Source organism: Cupressus sempervirens, chromosome 4 (genome assembly GCF_028749045.1).
Source record: "Cupressus sempervirens isolate cs-2001-9-10 chromosome 4, ASM2874904v1, whole genome shotgun sequence".
In the NCBI taxonomy this organism is placed as follows: domain Eukaryota; kingdom Viridiplantae; phylum Streptophyta; class Pinopsida; order Cupressales; family Cupressaceae; genus Cupressus; species Cupressus sempervirens.
Genome location: NC_143121.1, coordinates 112,291,665 through 112,312,782, shown reverse-complemented (window position 1 = coordinate 112,312,782; position 21,118 = coordinate 112,291,665). Strand labels below are relative to the sequence as shown.

The window sequence follows — 21,118 nt, the reverse complement described above, 5'->3', positions numbered from 1 at the left end:
TCCACTATCAGTGTTCTAAGATAGAGTATTTGAACACCTTGAGATACGTGTAAATGCCAAAAAAATAGGAGTATGTAATTGAGCCATCATTTTGGTGAACTAGAAAGTGTAAATTGGTTAGAAGATTGTAATTGTAATTTAGAGCATTCCAGAAAAAGAATCAGGTCGAAAAGCCCCACGGTTTGAAAGTTATTGCAACTTTTTAGTTTTTGGAGACCTCTTAAGAATGCTTCAAAGTCAGGTTAGGGGCATTAAATGACCTTGAATAGGGCCAAAAAATGGGGGACAAGCGAAGCTGGTTCATAGGGCTATAGAGCACTTCGAGAGCTTTTCGAAAATGTAAACGGTTTGTCAATTGGAGCTACGGTTCAAAAGTTATGCCTCCCGAAAGTTCGGTTACCATTTCTAGATTTTTCTAATTTTTTGCCAAGGTCTAATGTGACTTCTAGAGCCTTCCATTTGGTCGGTGGATGCCAACTAGCACTTTCTAAAATGTATTCCTTATCCTTAACCCTCCGGGGTCTGTTTAAGAACATTTCTGGCATTGTAAAAGGTAGTTCGGAGTGGAGTTTGAGAGGAGGTACTAGGAGAAGAAATTATCTCTAGATTTATGCTATTGTAAGCCCTTAGGGCATGTTTGAAAGTCTATTTTCTCTGTACTGAATGTAATAGCATATTTACATAGTTAATACAATTTTCCCTTTCCTGTTGTGTCCATTCTGTGCTTGGGTTGTGTCCCCATCAGTTGGTCAAAAATTTAGGTCAAAATTTGCCCTATAATGTACTAGTGTGCTTATTGATGTGACATGATGCATTATGATGATATCTGGTTAATTTTTATTTGGACATATACTCTCTTTATGATTATATGACAAATATTTTTGATTCTAGATAGTATGATTTGATGCTACGTATATTTACTTTATTCTTTCTTTGAGAGGTTTTATGTAGTGAGTGATGTAAATAGATTATTTTAATGTAATTAAATAAATGGTTAATTATGTGATTTAATGCATTTATTGCTTTAGCCATATTATTATATGAAATTTCATTTGATCGTGTTGTTTAGTGTGCATGATTTATATCTCTGGTAGTGAGAAATGGAGTTAGTGATTTCACTATTTACACCTAGCAAATGTCATCCTTGTATGGGCGAAAAATCTTGTTTAACTATTAATTAAACCGTTTGGTGATTTAATAAATTCAAAATCATTTGCATTTATGACTAGACCAATATTATGTCTTTGCATTTAGATGTTCACTTTGGTTGTAGAAATTATTAAGGAATATTGCAATTTAATGTTCTAAGCATATTTTTGTATTTGATTTTATTATTTTAAATACTGATAACTTTGTTGTAGTTGAATTCCATTTAATTGGAATTGCCCAATTTTGTCTGGGTTGAGAACAACTTTAATCTACTAAGCCAGTTATTTTTCCTAATTTTATATTACAATTTTGCAGTGAATATATATCCCAAGAAGTGAGTTTTTTCTCACTTCTCACTTTCAAATTAGAAATTGAGAGCAAAAATCTCAGAACCGTCTTAAGGAGGGATTGTTGTTTTATTTGTTGCAAGAGCTATGGGCATGGGATCGACACAGGATTGATCTCATTGGATCCAACTCAGGGAGACTTTGGTTTGCCAAGACTTTCTATAGCTTTAGTGGAGCATTTATTTTTCTGCAAGCATTCCCATTTTTTCCCTTTTGGCTGCTACGTAGGGCTCTTCCGTTTTTATGCCTCAACTCTATTTTTGAGTTTGTTTTGATACTAGTTTGTTAGGAGGCTAAGAATTATTATTCCCCTCCATTGCTGTATGCTGGCTCTACTTGATTGGGAAAGTACGAACATTTGTTGCCTTTTTGGGGGTGGGGTTTGGTGGTTTTAGACTATTATGTTGGATATTATTGCATATAGACTCCAAACCCAAATTTTATTTGTTATCTAGGGTTTTTATACCCGATTGTAAAAAGGGTTTTAATTTCATTGGATTTTGGACATTCTTGACTTTGCCTCGATTTGCATGCTGCCCAAGTTTCTTAGGTGTTTCTTGGTACTGATGCTGGTTGCAGATTTGGATTGCCCATGAGGTATCCAATCTGACCATAGATGTATTCTTCTTGCATTGGGATTCATGTCAAATCTGTACTCCCAACAATGTCCTTGGTTGAGTGATTTTATACTTGGTATTTCTATTGTTTCTCATTCAACCCTTGTTGTGTATGATCTTCATGCAGTTGGTGTGCCCACACATGAGCACATGAGTGTGCACTTGTTGGGTTCTTACGAGGCCCAAACTCCTGGTTGATATCAGTAGAGTTATGTTCCTTTGGGGTTGGGTTGGGAAACTACATCGCTACGGGCACTCATCATGTGATGACCATGTGTATGTAGGGTAGGTGGTGGAGTGGCTTCTCTTGTGTACCTTGAATCAGAAGAGTTCGACAAGGTAACATGAAGAGGTTTTTAACAAGTGATAACCAAAATTAACAAATGAAAAAAAAAACTTAATGAAAGGTAAGATTAAGGAACACCTAGCCTCTTGCAGGTGTTGATCGAAGGTGTGTGTGTCTGGCCTCTTGAGGGAGTTGATCAAAGGCATAATATCTAGCCTCCTGTGAGAGTTGATCAAAGATACATTTTGAGTCTAGCCTCCCAAGGGAGTTGATCGAAGGCTCGAAGTACTTGCTCTACCCGATGGAAAGCAACGACACTCCATTAGAGTTCCTACATTATTATCCTTAGTGGGTCTAACTAGTGACCTATTGTACTGCATTATCTTCTTGATCATATAGGCATTTGTATCATGTTCTTGATTGGCGAGTGTATTAGCCATGGGTGATTGTCTTATGTGATTGTGGTTGGGTCATTATCTCCATGAGCATGATGAGTGTGGACCTATGGGTACCACATGTTTGGGAGGCATATAAACCTATACAACTATTGGGGACCGATGTACATAGATGGTCTACTTCTAGTTTGAGGCCAATGCTAGATATTCACTTGGTACTTCAATGTATTTGGAGTATGTTCTCTTGTGATTTATGTTCTATTTTGGATGCATTGATATCATGTTTAGATGATGATTAGTATGTTACTTGATGCATTTATTTATAAATGACATTGTATGATATTGCTAGATGATGTTTCTTACCACTATTATGGATTAATGATGCTATTGGTAGATTAGCATATTGGTGTAGACACCTAAACCTGACTACACTACTAGGTAATCATATTTAGTCATCTCCTAGGACATTATTGATTAAATATTTATTATTTAATTAATTAATCATCATCCCCAAGTTAATTAATTAATTAAATTAACTATAGTCCAATTGATAAAATCAAATGATAACCCAAAATCAATTTATCAATTAAATCCCTATTCCTCTATTAAATTAAATAAATCCTCAAATCTATTTAATTTAATCCCACATGCCTTATTTATTAAATAAATCAATAAATAAATTATCTTTACCCCTAATCCAACCCATTCACCCATATTAACCGCACTTAGCCTCCTAACTAACCCATCCCATCAAAGCTAAGCCACTTACCTCAAACCCCCTTTCTAAACTAAGTCTAATCCCCCTCCTAAACATGTTTACAACTTTAAGCAAGGGTTAAGACTTGCCAACCCAAGCCAAAGTCAATAAGTCTCCCTTATGCTTTTCCATCCCTATCAAAGAGCATTAATGGCTCTTACATCCCTCTTAATACCTCCTACATCCCTCTTACACACTCATCATCCCTCATTACTCCTCTTGACCTTCCCTTTTGACCACTCAATCCCCTTGTGACACTTGTCACAAGGCTAGAGTCCTGAACAAGCATAATCCATGTGCTTCCCTTTCAAAGCATCTTAGCCCTCCCTAACCATTCTTCCATCCTTACATCCTGACCCTCCATTTTACTACCCCTTAGCTTATAAATAAATCCCTTCCCTCTCACAATTCTTTATCAACTTTTATGCAAAATTATAATGCCCCACTGACCACTATATCACAACCATTTTTACACTATCACCATGCTGAAATACATCTACACCTCCATTTTTGAAACCCTTACCCATTTACACACTTGATAAAAATACACACCCATTGGGAGCTTGAGCACACCATGAGCATACATCCTCTATCCATCAGTGACATATCTATGTCATCATAGGTTACACCTAAGGAGCTTACCATTCTTGATTTTCCTTCCTTTTGGTGATAACCTCATCCTATCATAAGTGTTAACTACTTCAGTTTTGTACATGCTTTTGTTAATAGTTGGTATTCAATATTACACTACTTAATTAGGTGATATATTTTGGCATGCCCAATGGGACCCCACATTCAAGTCACTATAATCACATTTTTTCTTGTTTATGTTGGACTAACCAAACTAACGTTTTGTGCTTATTTGTGGACGTAGGTGGTCTTCTAAAGTTTTTGTAGGCACCAAGGTCTCTTATTAGGAAGCGTGCTCCTGGCCATACAAACAAATTCCAACATTAAAAACATTGTAGCAACCCTTGTTCATGATCCCGAGGCCACGAAAACATGAAACTACAATAGTGAAATCATGATCCTTCACCAGCAGGAACACGAACCCATGAAGGCAGGATCGTTGTCTATTATAAACTTTGCCAACATGTGCCACTAAAAACACCCCCATCATTCCTCTCGACCTTATTCCTGCGGGAAGGCTAGATTTTACAAGCGGGATCACTATAAAAACTTGCGAGAATGCTTATCCAACTTAGTCAACTTTTTCCTTCCTTCATCAAACCCGTAGACACATCTGTCGGTGGGAACGCTATCTCTTAAGCCCATGAGATCGCGCTTTTGCAGGATCACTCTGTTACTTTTTTTCTTGCAGCCCGCTTTACGTTTTAAAAATGCATTTCTATGCTGCAGGACTGCAGGTTAATACCCGCTGGTTTGCTAGTTTGACTAACCAGTGATAAGTTTTTGATTTTTTTGTTGTAGGTATCTGTTGGAGCAGGATTCTAACATGTTTTTGTAAGTTTTCTTATGATGTTTGCTAGGAAATCCATCTTTTAGTGCTTAAAATGAACAACTTTTCGCTTCTTCATGGAATGTATGTTTAAATCTCAGACTATTTTTCATTGGAAAGTTTGAATAGTTTAATTACAAAATCCACTCTTGAATGTTAAGTTTTTTAAAAAAAACCAATGCGATAAACACTTTATTTGATGGCGCAAACAACCATTATATGAAAATACCTCAATTTTAGGGCTTAAAATGAATTCATAAAATCTTGAATGATCGAAGGATAAACTAGCTCTTATTCCTTCCTTTTGAAAGCTTTCATGATTGATTTTCTTTTGTTGACTCGATTTACTTTTGTTGACCATCACTGTGAAGTTGAAAATGAAAAATTGAATGCTAAGATCATATGTGTCTTTAAAAACTAGTTTGTTAGGATACACTAAAGCATTCAAATAGAAATGAATCAAGTGCCTTGCATGTTTTGAGATTACTTAAGACCTTGAAGTACACAACGCATGTACCAAAAGTTGTTAGCAAGATCATCTACAACAATCTAGGAGTGCTTCTAGCGAGTTCATCCACCTCTGGGAAGTGCGTCCCCTTTGGCGAGAAGCTCAAATTGGTAAAAATTTGGCCAGTATATAAATAAAGGGAAAGGTAAACTTTCTTGCTCTATCACCCAAGTTTAGGTGGTGTGTTTCTAGGGGTAGCCTGAGGTGGGAAAACTTTCTCATGATTTCAGCATGTCTAGATTAGATCCTTAAGTGGATCACATACGTAACAACTGTTTGACAAGACTTAAGAAACCTATTTACAACCCTATTTTAGTCATCATGATTTTATCCATGGTATGTTAATTCACAGTGCAAGGGAAAAAACATCCCCCAATATTACTCACCATTGTGCTCCCCTGGTAGAGACATAAGGCTTCTTGGGTTTCATCTCCAAGGGTCGTTGTCCTCGTAGAAGGGGGACTTCTATTTGCCATACCTTGAAGATTCTTTGATGTATATCATTTGTTGATCGACTCTTGTATCGACTCACCTTTTCGATTAGAGGGACACATTTCACTAGAATCATGAGACATCAAGTTGTGGGCCATTGAATAGCATATTGCAACCAAAATTTGACCTTAGGGATAAAGAGTGTGCTTGAATTGTCTAATTTGTGCAAAAGACCTATGAAAAACATTTCTAAGAACATACATAGTTTCTAGGGTTACTATCAAATCCTTTTGCTAAAGAGATCACTTGTTTGTCTTTCTCAAAGTTGCTTTGTCCTTTGAGAAACTGTTTGCTCATAATCCATCGCATCTAAAAAGGTCATACCCCTGTTATCTCAAAAGCAGTTGTTAGCAAGTCCATTCGCAACAAGTTTAGTCTTGGTGGTTCAACTTTACCTTTTTCAAAACTATCCTTGCTATCTCAAAAACAATCATTAACAAAGTCTAGCTGTAGACATCCTTTTTTCCTCCTTGGTCCAAAGTTATCCTTCTCAAAATACCCTTGTTACCTATCTTACTTGACTAAAAACTTTTCTTATAACACAAAATAAGTCCTCCTTACCTTTGTTCAAAAGGATTGTTAGCAAGTTTATCCGTAAAAAACCTAAGCCTAGTTTGCCCCCCTTTTACATGAACACACCATTTTTTGAAACTTAGCTGTTCCTCAACTAATTTATGTTTTCAACCCAAGGTTAAAAGGTATACTTAGCGTAGTCATTGCCTCTTAAAAACCCATAGTTATGATCAAATCTCATAGAGTTATCTCATGTTAGGCCAAACGAAGACCAAGTTCAAAAAGGCTAAACTTCCACAAATACCAGTTTACAAGGAAATAGAAGTAGAACACAATAAGTATATCCACCCAAGGATCACGAAACTAGACCAAGTTGAGAAAAGTGGTGTAGACATTGCACTACAAACTAAGTGGGATTACAAAATTTAGAACCTAATTCTCTAACAAGGTGTCAACCATAACCTTATTGATAACTTTAGTGTTACTGTAATTAGGTCCTTCTTTTTCCACACACACTTATGCACTTATCTCTTTATAGGCTCATTCTTTCACATACTTCCACCATCCCATTTAAGCATTTAAATAGAATCATCTCCTCCTCTTTTGTCATCAACCTTAGGTTTTTAGGAATCCTCCAAAAAAAGCATCATTAATCCTTAGTATCCTCTACTATTTACTCATCACTTAGAATCATTTAGCATCACCTCATTAAGCTTTGTTTTCCTAAAGAAATCTCCATCCATCTCACCATCATAGTTATCCTTAAACTAAGCATTGTTTAGGATAAGCTATCACTTGTCTCCCACATCACCTTGAGAAAAAGGTTGGGCCACACTTGATCCCCATTTGTCTTCCAAAAGTCACAAGGCTACCTTAGGGTTTGATATCACCATCACATTTTCAAGATCACACTTAAGGGAAACACGATCTCCTTAACTTAGTACCATATGATTTAGGTTCCTTAGGTATCATTAAATAAACTTTTACACACTCTCCTTTGCATTTTAGGAAATCCCTCCACCCTAGTCACACCTAGGAAAACCATCTTTTCACATACACTTATCATTATCCTTTTGCATTTCATCCTTAGTGAAGTCATACTTTCATGCCACCCACCACACATTTCAGTAAGAATAAACAGAAAGAGAAGGACACGGATCCTAGTCTTAATAGTAACCCGGATCAAGCTCAACCATACCCCAGGGTTTCCATGACACCATTGAATCCACCACCAAAAACTTCTGAAGAAATGGGTTCTTCCATAGATATTGATGCTTTCATGAACCAACTTGGCCATGCAACCATTTTTGATGCCATCATAGATCAAAATAAGGAGACCATCATGAAAAATTCTTAAGGGACAATGTTGGCGGCTTTGATTTTGGACGCCCACCATCTAGCAACATTACAAATCCTACACATCCTCTGCTTGGATGGCAACCACCATCTGTAGGGTCATCTTTCCCTCATGATCCTTTCTTTTCACCCAACAATAGGTACCGACCAACAGAAACAAAACCAACAGACTTGAATATCCCCTCAACCCAAGTCACTGCTCCCATTCCACAAAACACTCAAACCCTTAGTACATACCACATCCCAACTAACCAGCAATGTATCAACTACATCTACTTCCACCACCCATATCCTTGCTTCACATTATACTCCCTTTTCACTTGGTAACATTGCATTTTCCCTTCTAGCTCAAAACACATCCAATCCATTCACTAGTACCATAAACAACCAACCTACATCTCAGTACACTATAGGAATTCCTCTGTTAGGGTCGAATATTTCATCTTCTATCCCACCCAACATCACTATCAATCCATTTTTCACTAGCCAAGGTACTTCAACCTCATTTCCTTTAGGACCTTAGAGTTTTGGTATGACCGAAGCACTTGCCACTAGTATCCTCTTCAACACTGCATCCATGTCCATTCCTCAGTCACATTCATCCCTTCCTCCTCAAGTCTATTCATTACTACCCATTACCAACTATTTTTCTATGCCACCCTTATGCAATAGCCAAATCACTCCTTCTTTGCAATACCCGGCTGTGAACACTCTTCCTCACATCAATTACCTAGCACCTGTTAATACTCAATTGCTTTCTCAAGCAAGAGCACAACCAACATATATTAGGCAACGTATACATTCCCTAAGCATGGCCCAGGTATTGCCGATGCTACCACCTTTTCAACTGCAATCATCACACCAGTGGTATGCCTAGGTATCCCTAGAGAATTTTCTAGTAGGGCAACAACCTCATACTTACATTCCTCATCAACAATCTGCCCAACAGATGCAACAATATGCCCAAGCCACATTCCACCAACCCACGACATCCATCCCAATAGTAGGGCAACCTATTTTTCAGCCACCACTATATAGCAACCAAGGTTTTTCATATCAACCTTCAACATCTGCTACATACCTCACACCGGGGACACCTGGACTGTGGGCACCTGTTACCTTTGCTTATAAACTTTGAATGGGAAGAGATGAAAAATGCTCTCAAAATCCTCAAGGATGGAATAGACTCAAAAAATTTCAAATTTGAAAATGATTGTCCATATCCATTTGACAAAACCATCACGATGACACCTTTTCCTAAACATTTTGAGATCCCTGAGTTTGATAAATTTAGAGGGAAAATTGACCTAGTCACACACATCAAGGAATTCTATATGCACTACCAAGAAGTAGCCTATAATGATGTATTCCTCATGCAACTTTTTCCAAAGAGCTTAGGGGGCCCTGCCCTCGAATGGTTCTGTCATATACCCCAGGGTAAGATTAAGACCTTTGCTGATCTTTCTGAAGCCTTTGTGGCTTAGTATGCTCATCTAGTCGAGACTGAGTTACCTATAGTAGACCTAGTTCATACCAAGCAAAAAGGAGAAGAAAGCCTTGTAGAATACTTACAATGTTGGCAAATTCTCACAACTAGGATCTCATGTACCATCCCTGAATGTCACCTTGTCAAAACGTTCATTAACAATGCATATCCTAGTCTTTCCCATCACATGGTTATGAACTGTTTACAAACATATCAATATATTAAGGAAAAAGGGATGGGAGTCAAGCAGGGGCTCATCAAGGATAAAACACCTAGGACCGAGGCCCATGCAATGACAAACCATGGTATTGGAATAAGAATAAGAACATAGTTACTGATGGCATCACTGACACTTGACATATTCATATTGTTGAGGTAGCAATGAACATACCCACTGCATTTTGTCAACAACAACCTTACCAGCAATAGCCACCAATCTATCAACAACCTGTCATGCAAAAAAATCCACAAAATGTCCAAATACCTAGCCATTAGAATCAGACTAATGCTATCACACTTTTAGCTGGACCTAAACCATGTGTTTAGAGACAACCGCATGTATACACCCCATTAGGGGAGCCTCTTGATGCAATCTTTGAGAAACTAGCCAAGGATAATCTTATTAGACATCCACAAACACAAGCCTCAGAACCTAATCAGTCTAGGGCATCCTAGTATAAGGATAACGAGTTTTGCAAATTCCATCGTGTCAAAGGGCATATCACCTCAAGTGCATGCAACTCAAGGACTACGTCCAAGACCTTATTAATCAAAAAGAGATCATAATGGGGGCACAAGCCTCACCCAATGCAAGATTATTGATATAACAGAATGATATTCCTCCCCATAACACAAACATAGGTAAAGCACCTACAAATACTCTTGTCAACAAACCTAACAATGCTAAAAAAAAATGAGGCAATAACTGAGATAAGTCTCAAAACTATACCTTAGCATACTTAGACTATTGAAACCTTATTAGATGCATATAACAAGTTGAGCCATCTATCAATGTTATAAACACCAAAGGCCCAGATGCCCAATGTGCGGTTACTGCTCGACAAGCTCGACTTAATATAGCTGGCTCATCTATATCTACACCATCAAGACCACCTCCATGAAGAACACCTTCTTCATAACCACCCCCATTAGGACTACAATATAATATCTTGGAACATCTTGGAAATATGTCCGCTTAGATTTCTATTCTAGATCTCTTACAAACAAGCCCACTTTATCAAGAGATCCTTGATAGTACTCTCCATGAGTCATGCGTGCCCACTGACATTAATGCCACCAAGTTTTGCAACTTGGTCAGCCACCTTTCCACATCATGTGCTCTATCCTTCAAGACCTCTGACATCCTAACAATTGAACCTAATCATATACTTCCACTTCACCTTGCTGTCATGGTTTTTGACTTTGTGGTCAAATGGGTCATGGTAGATAATGGATCGGCTCTAAATCTATGTACTTTAAAGTTCATCCAACAAGTAGGATACACTGAGGCAGATATCCTTAATGAGGTCATTACCATCAAAGCATATGACAACTTGGAATGCACCACCAAAGGAGCCATCTTGCTACCTCTCAGAGTTAGTCCAACCACTCAAGAAATAGTTTGTCACGTAGTTGATCTTAACCTTCCATACAACATCCTCCTTGGCCGACCATGGATTCATGCCATGAAGGCCATTCCATCCACATATGATTAGTGCATCAATTTTTTTAATAATGGAACTGAGGTAACCATCCATGCAGATGTTGAACCCTTTGGTTATTGCAATGCGTTCGAAGCTTCATATGCAACCCATTGTCGTGGAATCAAAATTGGCCACACCATGGCTAGTTCCTTTGGCACCTGCCATGATTCAGATACCATTTTAGTGTCCATCCTTTCCACAGTTAAGATCAACTACCAGGGTTGCTGTGAATATAGTCTCATGGATGCTTTTTCTATCGATGCTTTACCACTTGATCCACATACTCAAGGGCACCTGACACATTAGGGGCCAAGGCTAGATATGACCCATTAGCTCAGACAACTGGGCCCTACCACATTCATTACCAAGGGTATCCTCGATGGTGAGGAAACCACTCTAGACATTAGGACATGGCTATATAAAGAGCCACCTCTAAAAAGTGAAAAAATTCTCAATCACCTCAAACAAAAATACCCATGGTCACATCGCCTTGCTATTGAGCGATGGGATTATGAAGGAGGTGGTCTAGGCCATCTGGAGTTAGGCATTAAGTAGCCTGTAGAAGCATACCAATAAATGAAAAAGAAAGGCTTAGGTTATGGACATCCCGTAAATCAAGGCATCACAAATGAAGGCCATGCCTTCACAAACATCCAAAACAATCTTGTCGAGGTCGAACAAATTCCTGAGGAGGTAGAAAAGAAATCCTACAAAAATATCTTCCTTGACAACATTATCCTAGGAGCTTCAATGCTCTGCCAGTTATCCCTAAATCTCATAGACCTACTACTCTATCACCTCGAACTCATTGATTGGGACCAACCAAGTGTTTTTCATGTCGACGAATTCTCTATAGAGCACACACTCAGATTCATGGGGGTAGAAACACCACATAAATGACCACCACCACCATTAGCATATGTCTACAAACTGGATCCAATAGGTTACTTTGGGGAGGAGAAAATCTCTTGTCACAAAATTAAACCAAAAAATGAAACAAAAAGAAAAAACAAAAACAAAACCATCGTTTGGTGAAAAACAAAGCCATTGAATGGTGCAAAAAATGAAAAGAAAATATAGAATGCATCCAATTGTGAAAACCTCTTAGAGGCACCTAAAGATGGAGATTTTACCCTTCCCCCACAAGATCATAGGCCTGCCATTTCATTAGTCTTGATAGAAGAAATAGACTGGTCAATATCAGTTTAATCGAGGTAGTACATATTACATATCATGACATCTCTACTTCCTAAGCAGGTTGAGCTCCTCTTTAAAGTCCTCTGTGAAAATGTTGGTCGATTTGCATGGTCCTATCAAGACATGCTAGGATTGGACCCCAAGTTAGTAGTACACCATTTGGCTGTGGATCAAAAGGCTAAACTTGTCAAACAAAAGCTCCATAAGATGCACCCCAAAGTTGCTTTATTGGTTAAAGTGGAGTTAGAAAAAATGTTAGAGGCAAAGATCATTCACCCAATTGACTATTTAGAACGGATCTCCAACATGGTACTTGTCACAAAACCTTCTAGTGATATTAGGATTTTCATAGACTTCAGAGATCTCAACAAGGCTTGCTCGAAGGATGATTTCCCATTACCAAACATAGATATGATTGTTGATCTCACTATAGGTCATGAGATCTTATCGCTCATGGATGGTTTCTCTGGATATAATCAAATTCAAATAGTAGAGCTAGACCAACATAAGACAACATTTACCACCCCTTGGGGGACATTTTGTTATAACATGATGCCATTTGGGTTAAAGAACGTTAGGGCAACATATCAACATTCCATGACAGTCATCTTCCATGACCTAATCCATAAAACTCTTGAGGATTACGTGGATGATATGCTAGTCAAATCTCTTAATGCCCTTGATCACTTATCTCATCTTGAGGAAGTGTTTAATCGATTGGCTACATATCGCCTCATGCTTAACCCTAAGAAGTGTGTCTTTGACATTACCTTGGGAAAGCTCCTGGGATTCATTGTATCACAATGTGGTATTGAGATCGATCTTAAAAAGGTCAAGGCCATCATGGATATGGCTCCTCCTCACACACTCAGGCAACTTCTCTCTCTTCAGGGGAAACTACAATCAGTCAGACAATTCATCTCCCAACTCACTGTAAGTGCCAACCATTTACACATTTACTCAAAAAGGATCAAAATTTTAGGTGGGACCCCATTTGCCAATGCAACTTTGAACTGATCAAGAAATACTTGGCTAATCCACCTATATTGGTTCCCCCAGTTGCAGTACATCTGCTCATATTATACATAACAACTACCCTAACAACACTAGGTGCTCTTCTAGCACAATTTGATGATGTAGGCAAGGAAAGGGCTATTTACTACATCAGCTGTACTCTAGTGGGCTATGAGCTCAATTACACACCAATGGAAAAGGCTTGCTTAGCCATTGTAGTTGCCACCTAGAAGTTGCATCATTATATGTTAAGCCAACTAATATCCAAAATTGATCCATTAAAGTATATGTGTCACACACAGTATTCATAGGGCACCTAGCTAAATGGGTCATGCTTCTTAGCAAATTCAACATCTAATATGTTGATAGAAAGGTTATCAAAGGCTAGGCTATAACACATCACTTGGAAGATGCACCTTTTGTTGCATATCACCCTCTAATTATGGAATTCCCAGATGAACACCTCTAATTAATAGATGAAAAACTATCCTAGAAGTTATACTTTGAATGATTTTACACATCCCATGGCTCCAGAGCCAACATCCTCTTGGTCACATCTTAGGGAGATTACATTCCTAAATCTTTTAAGCTATAGTTCTAGTGCACCAACAACATCTCAAAGTATGAGGCCCTTATTACAGGGCTCAAAATAGTAGTTGAATGGAATATCACAGAGCTACAAGTCTTTGAAGATTCACAACTTATTATCAAGTAGGCTCTGGATGAATAATAGACCAAGGATGACAATTTGCAACCCTACAAGGAGTTGGTAGACTAGTTAAAGGAATATTTTACTCAGATTTAGTTCATATAGATACCTAGATTGCAGAACAAGGTTGCAGATACTATGGCCACTTTTGGTTCACTTTTGGAGATCCTATGGGAGGCTACACAACATGAATTCCTAGTCGAGTAGTTACACAAGCTTGCGTACAAGAATAATGAATTGACACGAGTATGCATCTTGGTTGGTCCCCAATGCCCATGGTACCATGAAATTCACACTTACCTACAAAATGGTATCATATTTCCCCATCTCACAAGAACTCAATGCTAGAACCTTATTCGTAGAGCATCCTATTATACTATCATAGCTCAAATCCTATATCATCATGGCTATCACGATACTCTCTCTTGATGTTTAGACCAAAATGAGGCTGCAATGGCTCTCAAAGAGGTTCATGCTAGACTTTGTGGTGCTCACACAAGTGGAATAGTTCAAGCTAAACCAGTGCTTTGGGCTGGATATTATTGGCCTACTCTAGAGCATGATGCATGTGACTTTGTGAAACAATGTCTACCTTGCCAACAACATGCTAATCTAATGTGAGCCTTAGCTCAAGATCTGCAACCTATTGCACTGCCATGGCCATTTGCATTTTGGGGGTTTGACCTTGTTGGTGTTATAACACCTCTCTTTTCAGAAGGACATAAGTGGATAATCACTGCCATCGATTATTTCACTAAGTGGGTAGAAGCAGTTCCCCTTGTCATTGCAATAGGAGTTCAAGTGCCCAAGTTTATCCTCTATCATATCATATGCCACTTTGGCATCTAGGCTACAATTTTTACTGACCATGGAGGTAATTTTGAAAATCTCTATATGGAGGAACTGTGCACTTCCCTTCATATCCATAGCCTCTTTTCTAGCCCATACTTCCCACAAGGTAATAGTTAGGTGGAGGCAACTAATAAAACCCTACTTAAAATCCTAGAGAATGTTGTCAATGATTTTGATCATAATTGACATTTACAAATCAACCCCGCCCTATGGGCCTACCATAGCTCATTTTGTACATCCACAAGCACAACCCCATACTCCTTGGTTTACAATGCTGAAGTAGTATTACCTATTGAGGTTGAACTTCCATCCCTGCATATTTCTTTGTGAGGCCAAATATCAAATGAGGATTACATAGTAGTTGGACTTACCCAATTGGATTTACTTAATGAAAAAAGGCAATAGGCCTACAACCACCTCATGGTCTACTAGAATCGTCTCAAGCACAACTTCAATAGGAAGGTCCATCTGCGTCAATTTCAAGAAGGAGATATGGTCCTCAAGGAAAGCATAAAGGCCCAAGTTGACCACTAGAAGAAAGGAAAGTTCAAGCCCACATGGCTTGGTCCTTACGTAGTCATGACATCTTTTGGGTCGGGGGCTTATTAGCTATCCACACTTGAAGGTGAAGTCTTGAATGATCCACCAACATCATTCACCTCAAGAAATTCTATTCCTAAAAATCCTTAGTGTATCCTGCTCCCTCAAAGGGAAGATGGAAGAGAAAAACAAAACAAAAAAAATAGTAAAGCAAAATAAGTGTCCAATGGTGAAAACTTGACAATTCAAGTGCCTTGGATAGGTACCCTGGTGAAAACCTAGCAATTAGGCACTAGGTGTACTTAGCCTATTCATTATCTATTAATGACCTGAATCTACCCCATCACCCCTTCATATCTCATCGCCCATTTTCCCATTTTCCAAGATGTTCCAAGAGGTTTCATCCTCACCCTCCACCAACTCACGACATTTCTTTTCAGCATCCATTGGCTTGGAAATCATACCTAGATCATGTATTCTACTGTGGCTTGCGCATCTATCCCACTCTTGTACCTTGTCACATGTATCATATCAGGTGTATTTTATCCTTGTACCCTACCACATGTATCATAGCAGGTGTATATTATCCTTTGTACCACTTCTTTGTATCATATCCTTGTAACAATAGCAGTATTCTATGTATCACATCCTTGTAACAATGACACTATTCTATGTAACATACCCATGTAACAATAACCATATTGCATCAATACTATATCCTCATCCTGAGCTTTTCCTTGTCGTGTGCACACCCTCAACTATATTCTATCATAAGTTCCTGAGTCATCTACACATTGCATAGTCATGTTTGTACATTTTCAAGTCCTATAGTAGAACTCACATCACTAGCCAGTTATTTGTAGAAAGGTATCACTGCCAATTATGTCATCATCCTAAACATACTATTGCTAGGTCCTTACAGGATGCCTCCTTCCTCTTACCTAACATTGGCCTGTCAATACCTAGTTATCCTGATCTCTTTGGCAAAAGGCTACTTTATCATGGATTTATTCTTTCTTCTAATTTTGGTTTTTTCTTGTATTTTATTAGAATGGGTCATTTCCATGTGATTTAGTTGTCCCCTCCTCATGGTCACCATGGTCTTCTATATCATGGTGTGTTTTGACCAAGGCAACTTGAAAGCATGGTTTTGACCAAGGTCTTTTTCTGCTTGTGAGTTACTTGGATATCACCTTTTCATATTCCAAACATGTTTTCATTTATGATCACATGATGTAGTTGGGCAATATCATTTTCTTGTGGATCACAATATTGTTTTCTTGTGGATCACCCAACATTGTTTGCACGCTAATTTCTCTGGGACTCATGTGTGGTTCCTTGCGTGTTTGTTCGAGTTAGTCTTATGTAATATTCAGTAAAAGGTCTTGACGTTCTTAGTAACCTTGGCATGTCCCTAATATTCCTATATCAATAAAAGTGCTCACACTACATGGTGGTACTTCCTCATGAAGTACCACACTCTCAAGCTTCTAGTGTATCCATCCCCTCACTCTCACTATTTTATCCCATACGAAAAATACTTGTTCATATCACCCTCAAGCACATTCGTACTCGCCCCCTCCTACACATTTTCTTCCTATATCACACCTATCCTCTCTGCTTTCGATCCCTCACAACTATTATCTACCATGTTCTAACCTTTCCCTACCATCCTGATCTCCTACTCAACCCATCCCCCTGAGTCTTCTACACATGTTCTGTTTAAAGTTGTGCATGTTAGAGAAAAAGGTTAATTTAATTTCATTTATTAAATTACCTTTTCTCCCTTCTTAAGATTTCACTCTATGCATTTTTTAGCTTTCTCTATTTAATAATTATTTAATAATTATTAAATAGCTTTCACCTTTAGGTTACCCTTTGTAACTTATTAAGTTACCCTTTTCAAGTTTTGATCTCCTTTTATAAGGATTGATCTCTTTATGATTATGATTTCTTTAATCTCTTCTTCATCTGAATATACAATTTACATGTTTTTAGATCAAACCCTTGCCTCTTCTTGTCTTTTTCTTCTTCATGATAGGTTTTCTACATGCATGTATTCTTGGGCTTTGTGGATTTGATTTACATATTTTTTCAAATCCTACATGGTATCAGATCTCCAGATCTTCATGCCTTTATTCTATTTATGAGAACTTTGTCTTGGCTTTTAGATATGTGCTTTTTGTTTAAGGAGGTTTCCATTTTTTAGAGTATTTTTGTATTGGATTTAGGAGGGTCATTTTTTCAATGCATTTTGAGCCCAAAAGGACCTCACCGTTGGATTCGTAGCACCCCAAAACCCCTATTTCCATATAAATTTTCTATAATTTGGACATAGTTGTAATCTGAGGCAAAAACATTGCCTCGATAATTGAGCATGCTTCCCAAGGAGAGACGATTCATTTTTTCCAAAAAAAAGGTTTTAAAAAGAAAAGTGCTTAATTTTTTTTAAAAAAGGGCATGGTCATTGTTTTTAAAAAAGTTTGGAAAACAAATAAATCAAAAAATCTCCTTTTATTTTTTAAAGAAAAAATCCATGAACTTTTGGCATTTAAAGTGATGACATCAACAAGTACGTCTGATAGTAGCGCAGGTCATGACGTGAGTCAAAATTTGACAGCCTTCAAATTGTCACTTTTAAAGTTTTTTTTTCATAAAAAGCACTTGGCGATATTTTGGTCGTATCTTGCTCATACAAAAGTATTTTTGACAAATTTATATCGTCAGAAAGCTCTTTCTGAGCCCATCATGACGGTGTAGGTTATTTGAAATTTTGATGCCATTTAGTTTCCTATTTATCTAGTCAAATCCAGAAGTTCTATTTTGCACTCTGAGAGACATATCTTGAGCATCTGATCTCCGATTTGGGAATTCCTTATATTGTTGGAAAGGTCTTTCTGACCTCTTTTCTATAATGCTGGTTGTTTTTCAAAATTCTGCTCCAAGCACATTCTATTCATTCTTCTACATTTTTTCATTTTGGTAGATAACTTGGTTGTTTAAGGTCTGGGGATCGATTTCTTTGCTTCAGATGATTCGTCATGACTTGTACTATCTACTGTATTAGTCTTCTGTCTCTTTTGGTCTATTTAGATATCATTTGTATGAATTCTTGCAAATGCACTGAGATAAAGTGTTATACTGCATCTGTATTTTCATTTCAATTGTTTTCCTTGTTTTGCCTTCTGATTCAAGAAGTGTCATTTGAGGACACTCATGCAGATTATTGTATTCTTTGGATTCACCATATCTTGTGCCTTATTATACATGCATTACTTTGATAAAGTGCCATGGGGGGGTTGATATTTTTCCTTTGTTTGCCATCTTCCTTTGTCCAGTGAGTGTCACTTCTATGACATTAGCCTCATGACATGTCTAAGATTGATCACCTCAGTATACACATATGTACTCTTTTGAGCATCTTGATCGTGGTTCCTTCACTTGTAGTTCTTTTGACCCACCTTTTCAGTTTCCTATCACCTAACTCTTGTTTGCAATAAGGGGGGATTCTTTTGTTGTTTCTAATACTTCCTTGGTTTTTTGGAGTGAGCTATGTATTCAATATTTGATCCTATGTAGTAAGCAATTGCAGTGGTTGGATACCTATGCATTTCAGTGAGATGGATCATCTACCATATAGAAACTCTTCTTTTCGTTCCTAATTTGGTTGCAACCTTCCTTGATTCGATTGATTAGCTCTTTAGGCTTCGGTGTTTTATGCCATTTGTATTTTTGAGTTCAGTTGTTTGCCTTTGTTTGCCTCCTGATTTGATACGGATTATAGTCTTCTCTACCTAGTCAGGTTCTATTTCAGAGGAGGCTCTACAAATTAGTAGTTTTTTTTTGACAGTGTTCATGGCTTCTTCATGCTCTAATGGTTTTCTTCATGATCACTCTTTGTTCCTATTTTCTGGAACATTCCTCTAGTTGGAGGCTTCTGCAGTCCTTCACTAGGTTTTCAACTATCTCTTTTTGGAGTCGAGTTTTTCTCATTGGGTTTTCTCTGTTTCTCCATTTCATAGAGATTTTGTTATGATTGGGTACTTCATCAGGCCTTGTTGCTGGGACCCAAGTTTACTTTCAACATTGCATTGTAGTTTCCTTGCTCTTTCTACATTGTTGCTCATCTTAAGAGGGGGTATTAGAGAAAAAAGGCTAATTTAATTTAATTTATTAAGTTACCTTTTCTCCCTTCTTAAGATTTCGCTTTATGCATTTTTTAGCTTTCTCTATTTAATAATTATTTAATAATTATTAAATAGATTTCACCTTTAGGTTACCCTTTGTAACTTATTAGGTTACCCTTTTTGGGTTTTGATCTCCTTTTATAAGGATTGATCTCTTTGTAATTATGATCTTTTCAATCTCTTCTTCAACTAAATATACAATTTGTGTGTTTTCAAATCTAACCCTTGCCTCTTCTTGCCTTTTTCTTCTCTGCGACAGGTTTTCTACATGCACGCATTCTTGGGCTTCATGGATTTGATTTGCATATTTGCTCAAATCCTACAGTGCATACTGTTCCTCCCCCTGGACCATGGTCATACCGATTAATGATATGTTGAACCATCCTCTTATACCCCACATCTATTTTCCTATCACTCTACTTACCTTTCATATTTTAATCGCTCATCATCCCTATATTCCCTTAAATCCCTTCTCCTATTTTTTTCCCTTTATCACTTTACTTGGCTTCATTCTTTCTTTATGTCACCCATGTTTTTTACCGTACAAATCATTCTGTCATCAGAATCCTTCCATTCATCTTCCTTATCCTCAAACATTGTGTTCATCTTCCTTATCCTACTTTTACAAATTCTAATTAGAGAATGGATGAAATGCCTAAGGGGATCTACTAATTTCACTCAGTTATGGTTACCATGGAAAGGATTGAATAATCAAATGAAGATAGATATAGAGCTGAAGTTGAAAACAATGATTACAATATACAATGCTTCGAATGAGGTGGCATTCTTATAATTAGATCTAGGTTCTTACAAAGTGATGACATTTGATACAATTCCAACCAAAATATCTGATTATCAAGATGGAAAATGCATAATTCATTGATAATATGGTTGCTAATTTGCAATGTTTAGGAGAAGAAGTTGATCCCAATATCCTACTTCTCCCAGGATTTTGTCGATTACATAAAGTTAGCCATTTAGAGTTTGAATGCTCATTGTGTCAAGAAGCAGTTGCTAAGGTATTAACACAAATTATGGGAGTAAAGAGTGATAACATTTCAAAATGTCTTAAAAAAATATGAATCTATGGAAAAGGTAGAAGAGGAAATTGAAGATCTAAATCTGTCATATAGTGATACCTCTTCAGATGGTGGAGGTTTGTCTTCTCCTCCTCTAGGAATGATCAAAATTTAGAGAAGAAGATGGTATGTAAAAGGTCAAGGGTGGACTTCAGTGGTCATCCATCCTGAACCCAAAGTGGATGAAATTAAAGCGTTGATAGGGGAAATTCAAGATAAATAAGAAAAACATACACTTCCTCTATCAAGGAATAACAATGGAAAATTACCAAGTCCACCTCAAGAAAAATTACAATGGGTTCCCAAGAAACAATCCTTCAAGACCCAAGTGAAAGAGAAGCTAAGAATGAATAAGCATAAGGTTAGAAAACCTAAGGAGGATCCAATTTGGACACTTCACTTTGACGGTTCCAAATGCAAATTAGGAGCTGGTGCAAGTATTGATTTGATCAACTCAAAAGGTATGTATTTC

The 21,118-nt window shown here is 37.5% G+C and overlaps 1 protein-coding gene across 1 annotated transcript in view; it reads left to right on the top strand.

Annotated features, from left to right (window-relative positions):
* Positions 1–21,118, top strand: part of LOC149560182 (uncharacterized) — a 188,602-nt gene that overhangs the window by 121,526 nt on the left and 45,958 nt on the right. Inside the window, exon 3 of the mRNA XM_089824538.1 lies at positions 4,983–5,015. Coding sequence (XP_089680664.1) covers positions 4,983–5,015 — 33 coding nt within the window. The remainder of the gene's footprint in view (positions 1–4,982; positions 5,016–21,118) is intronic.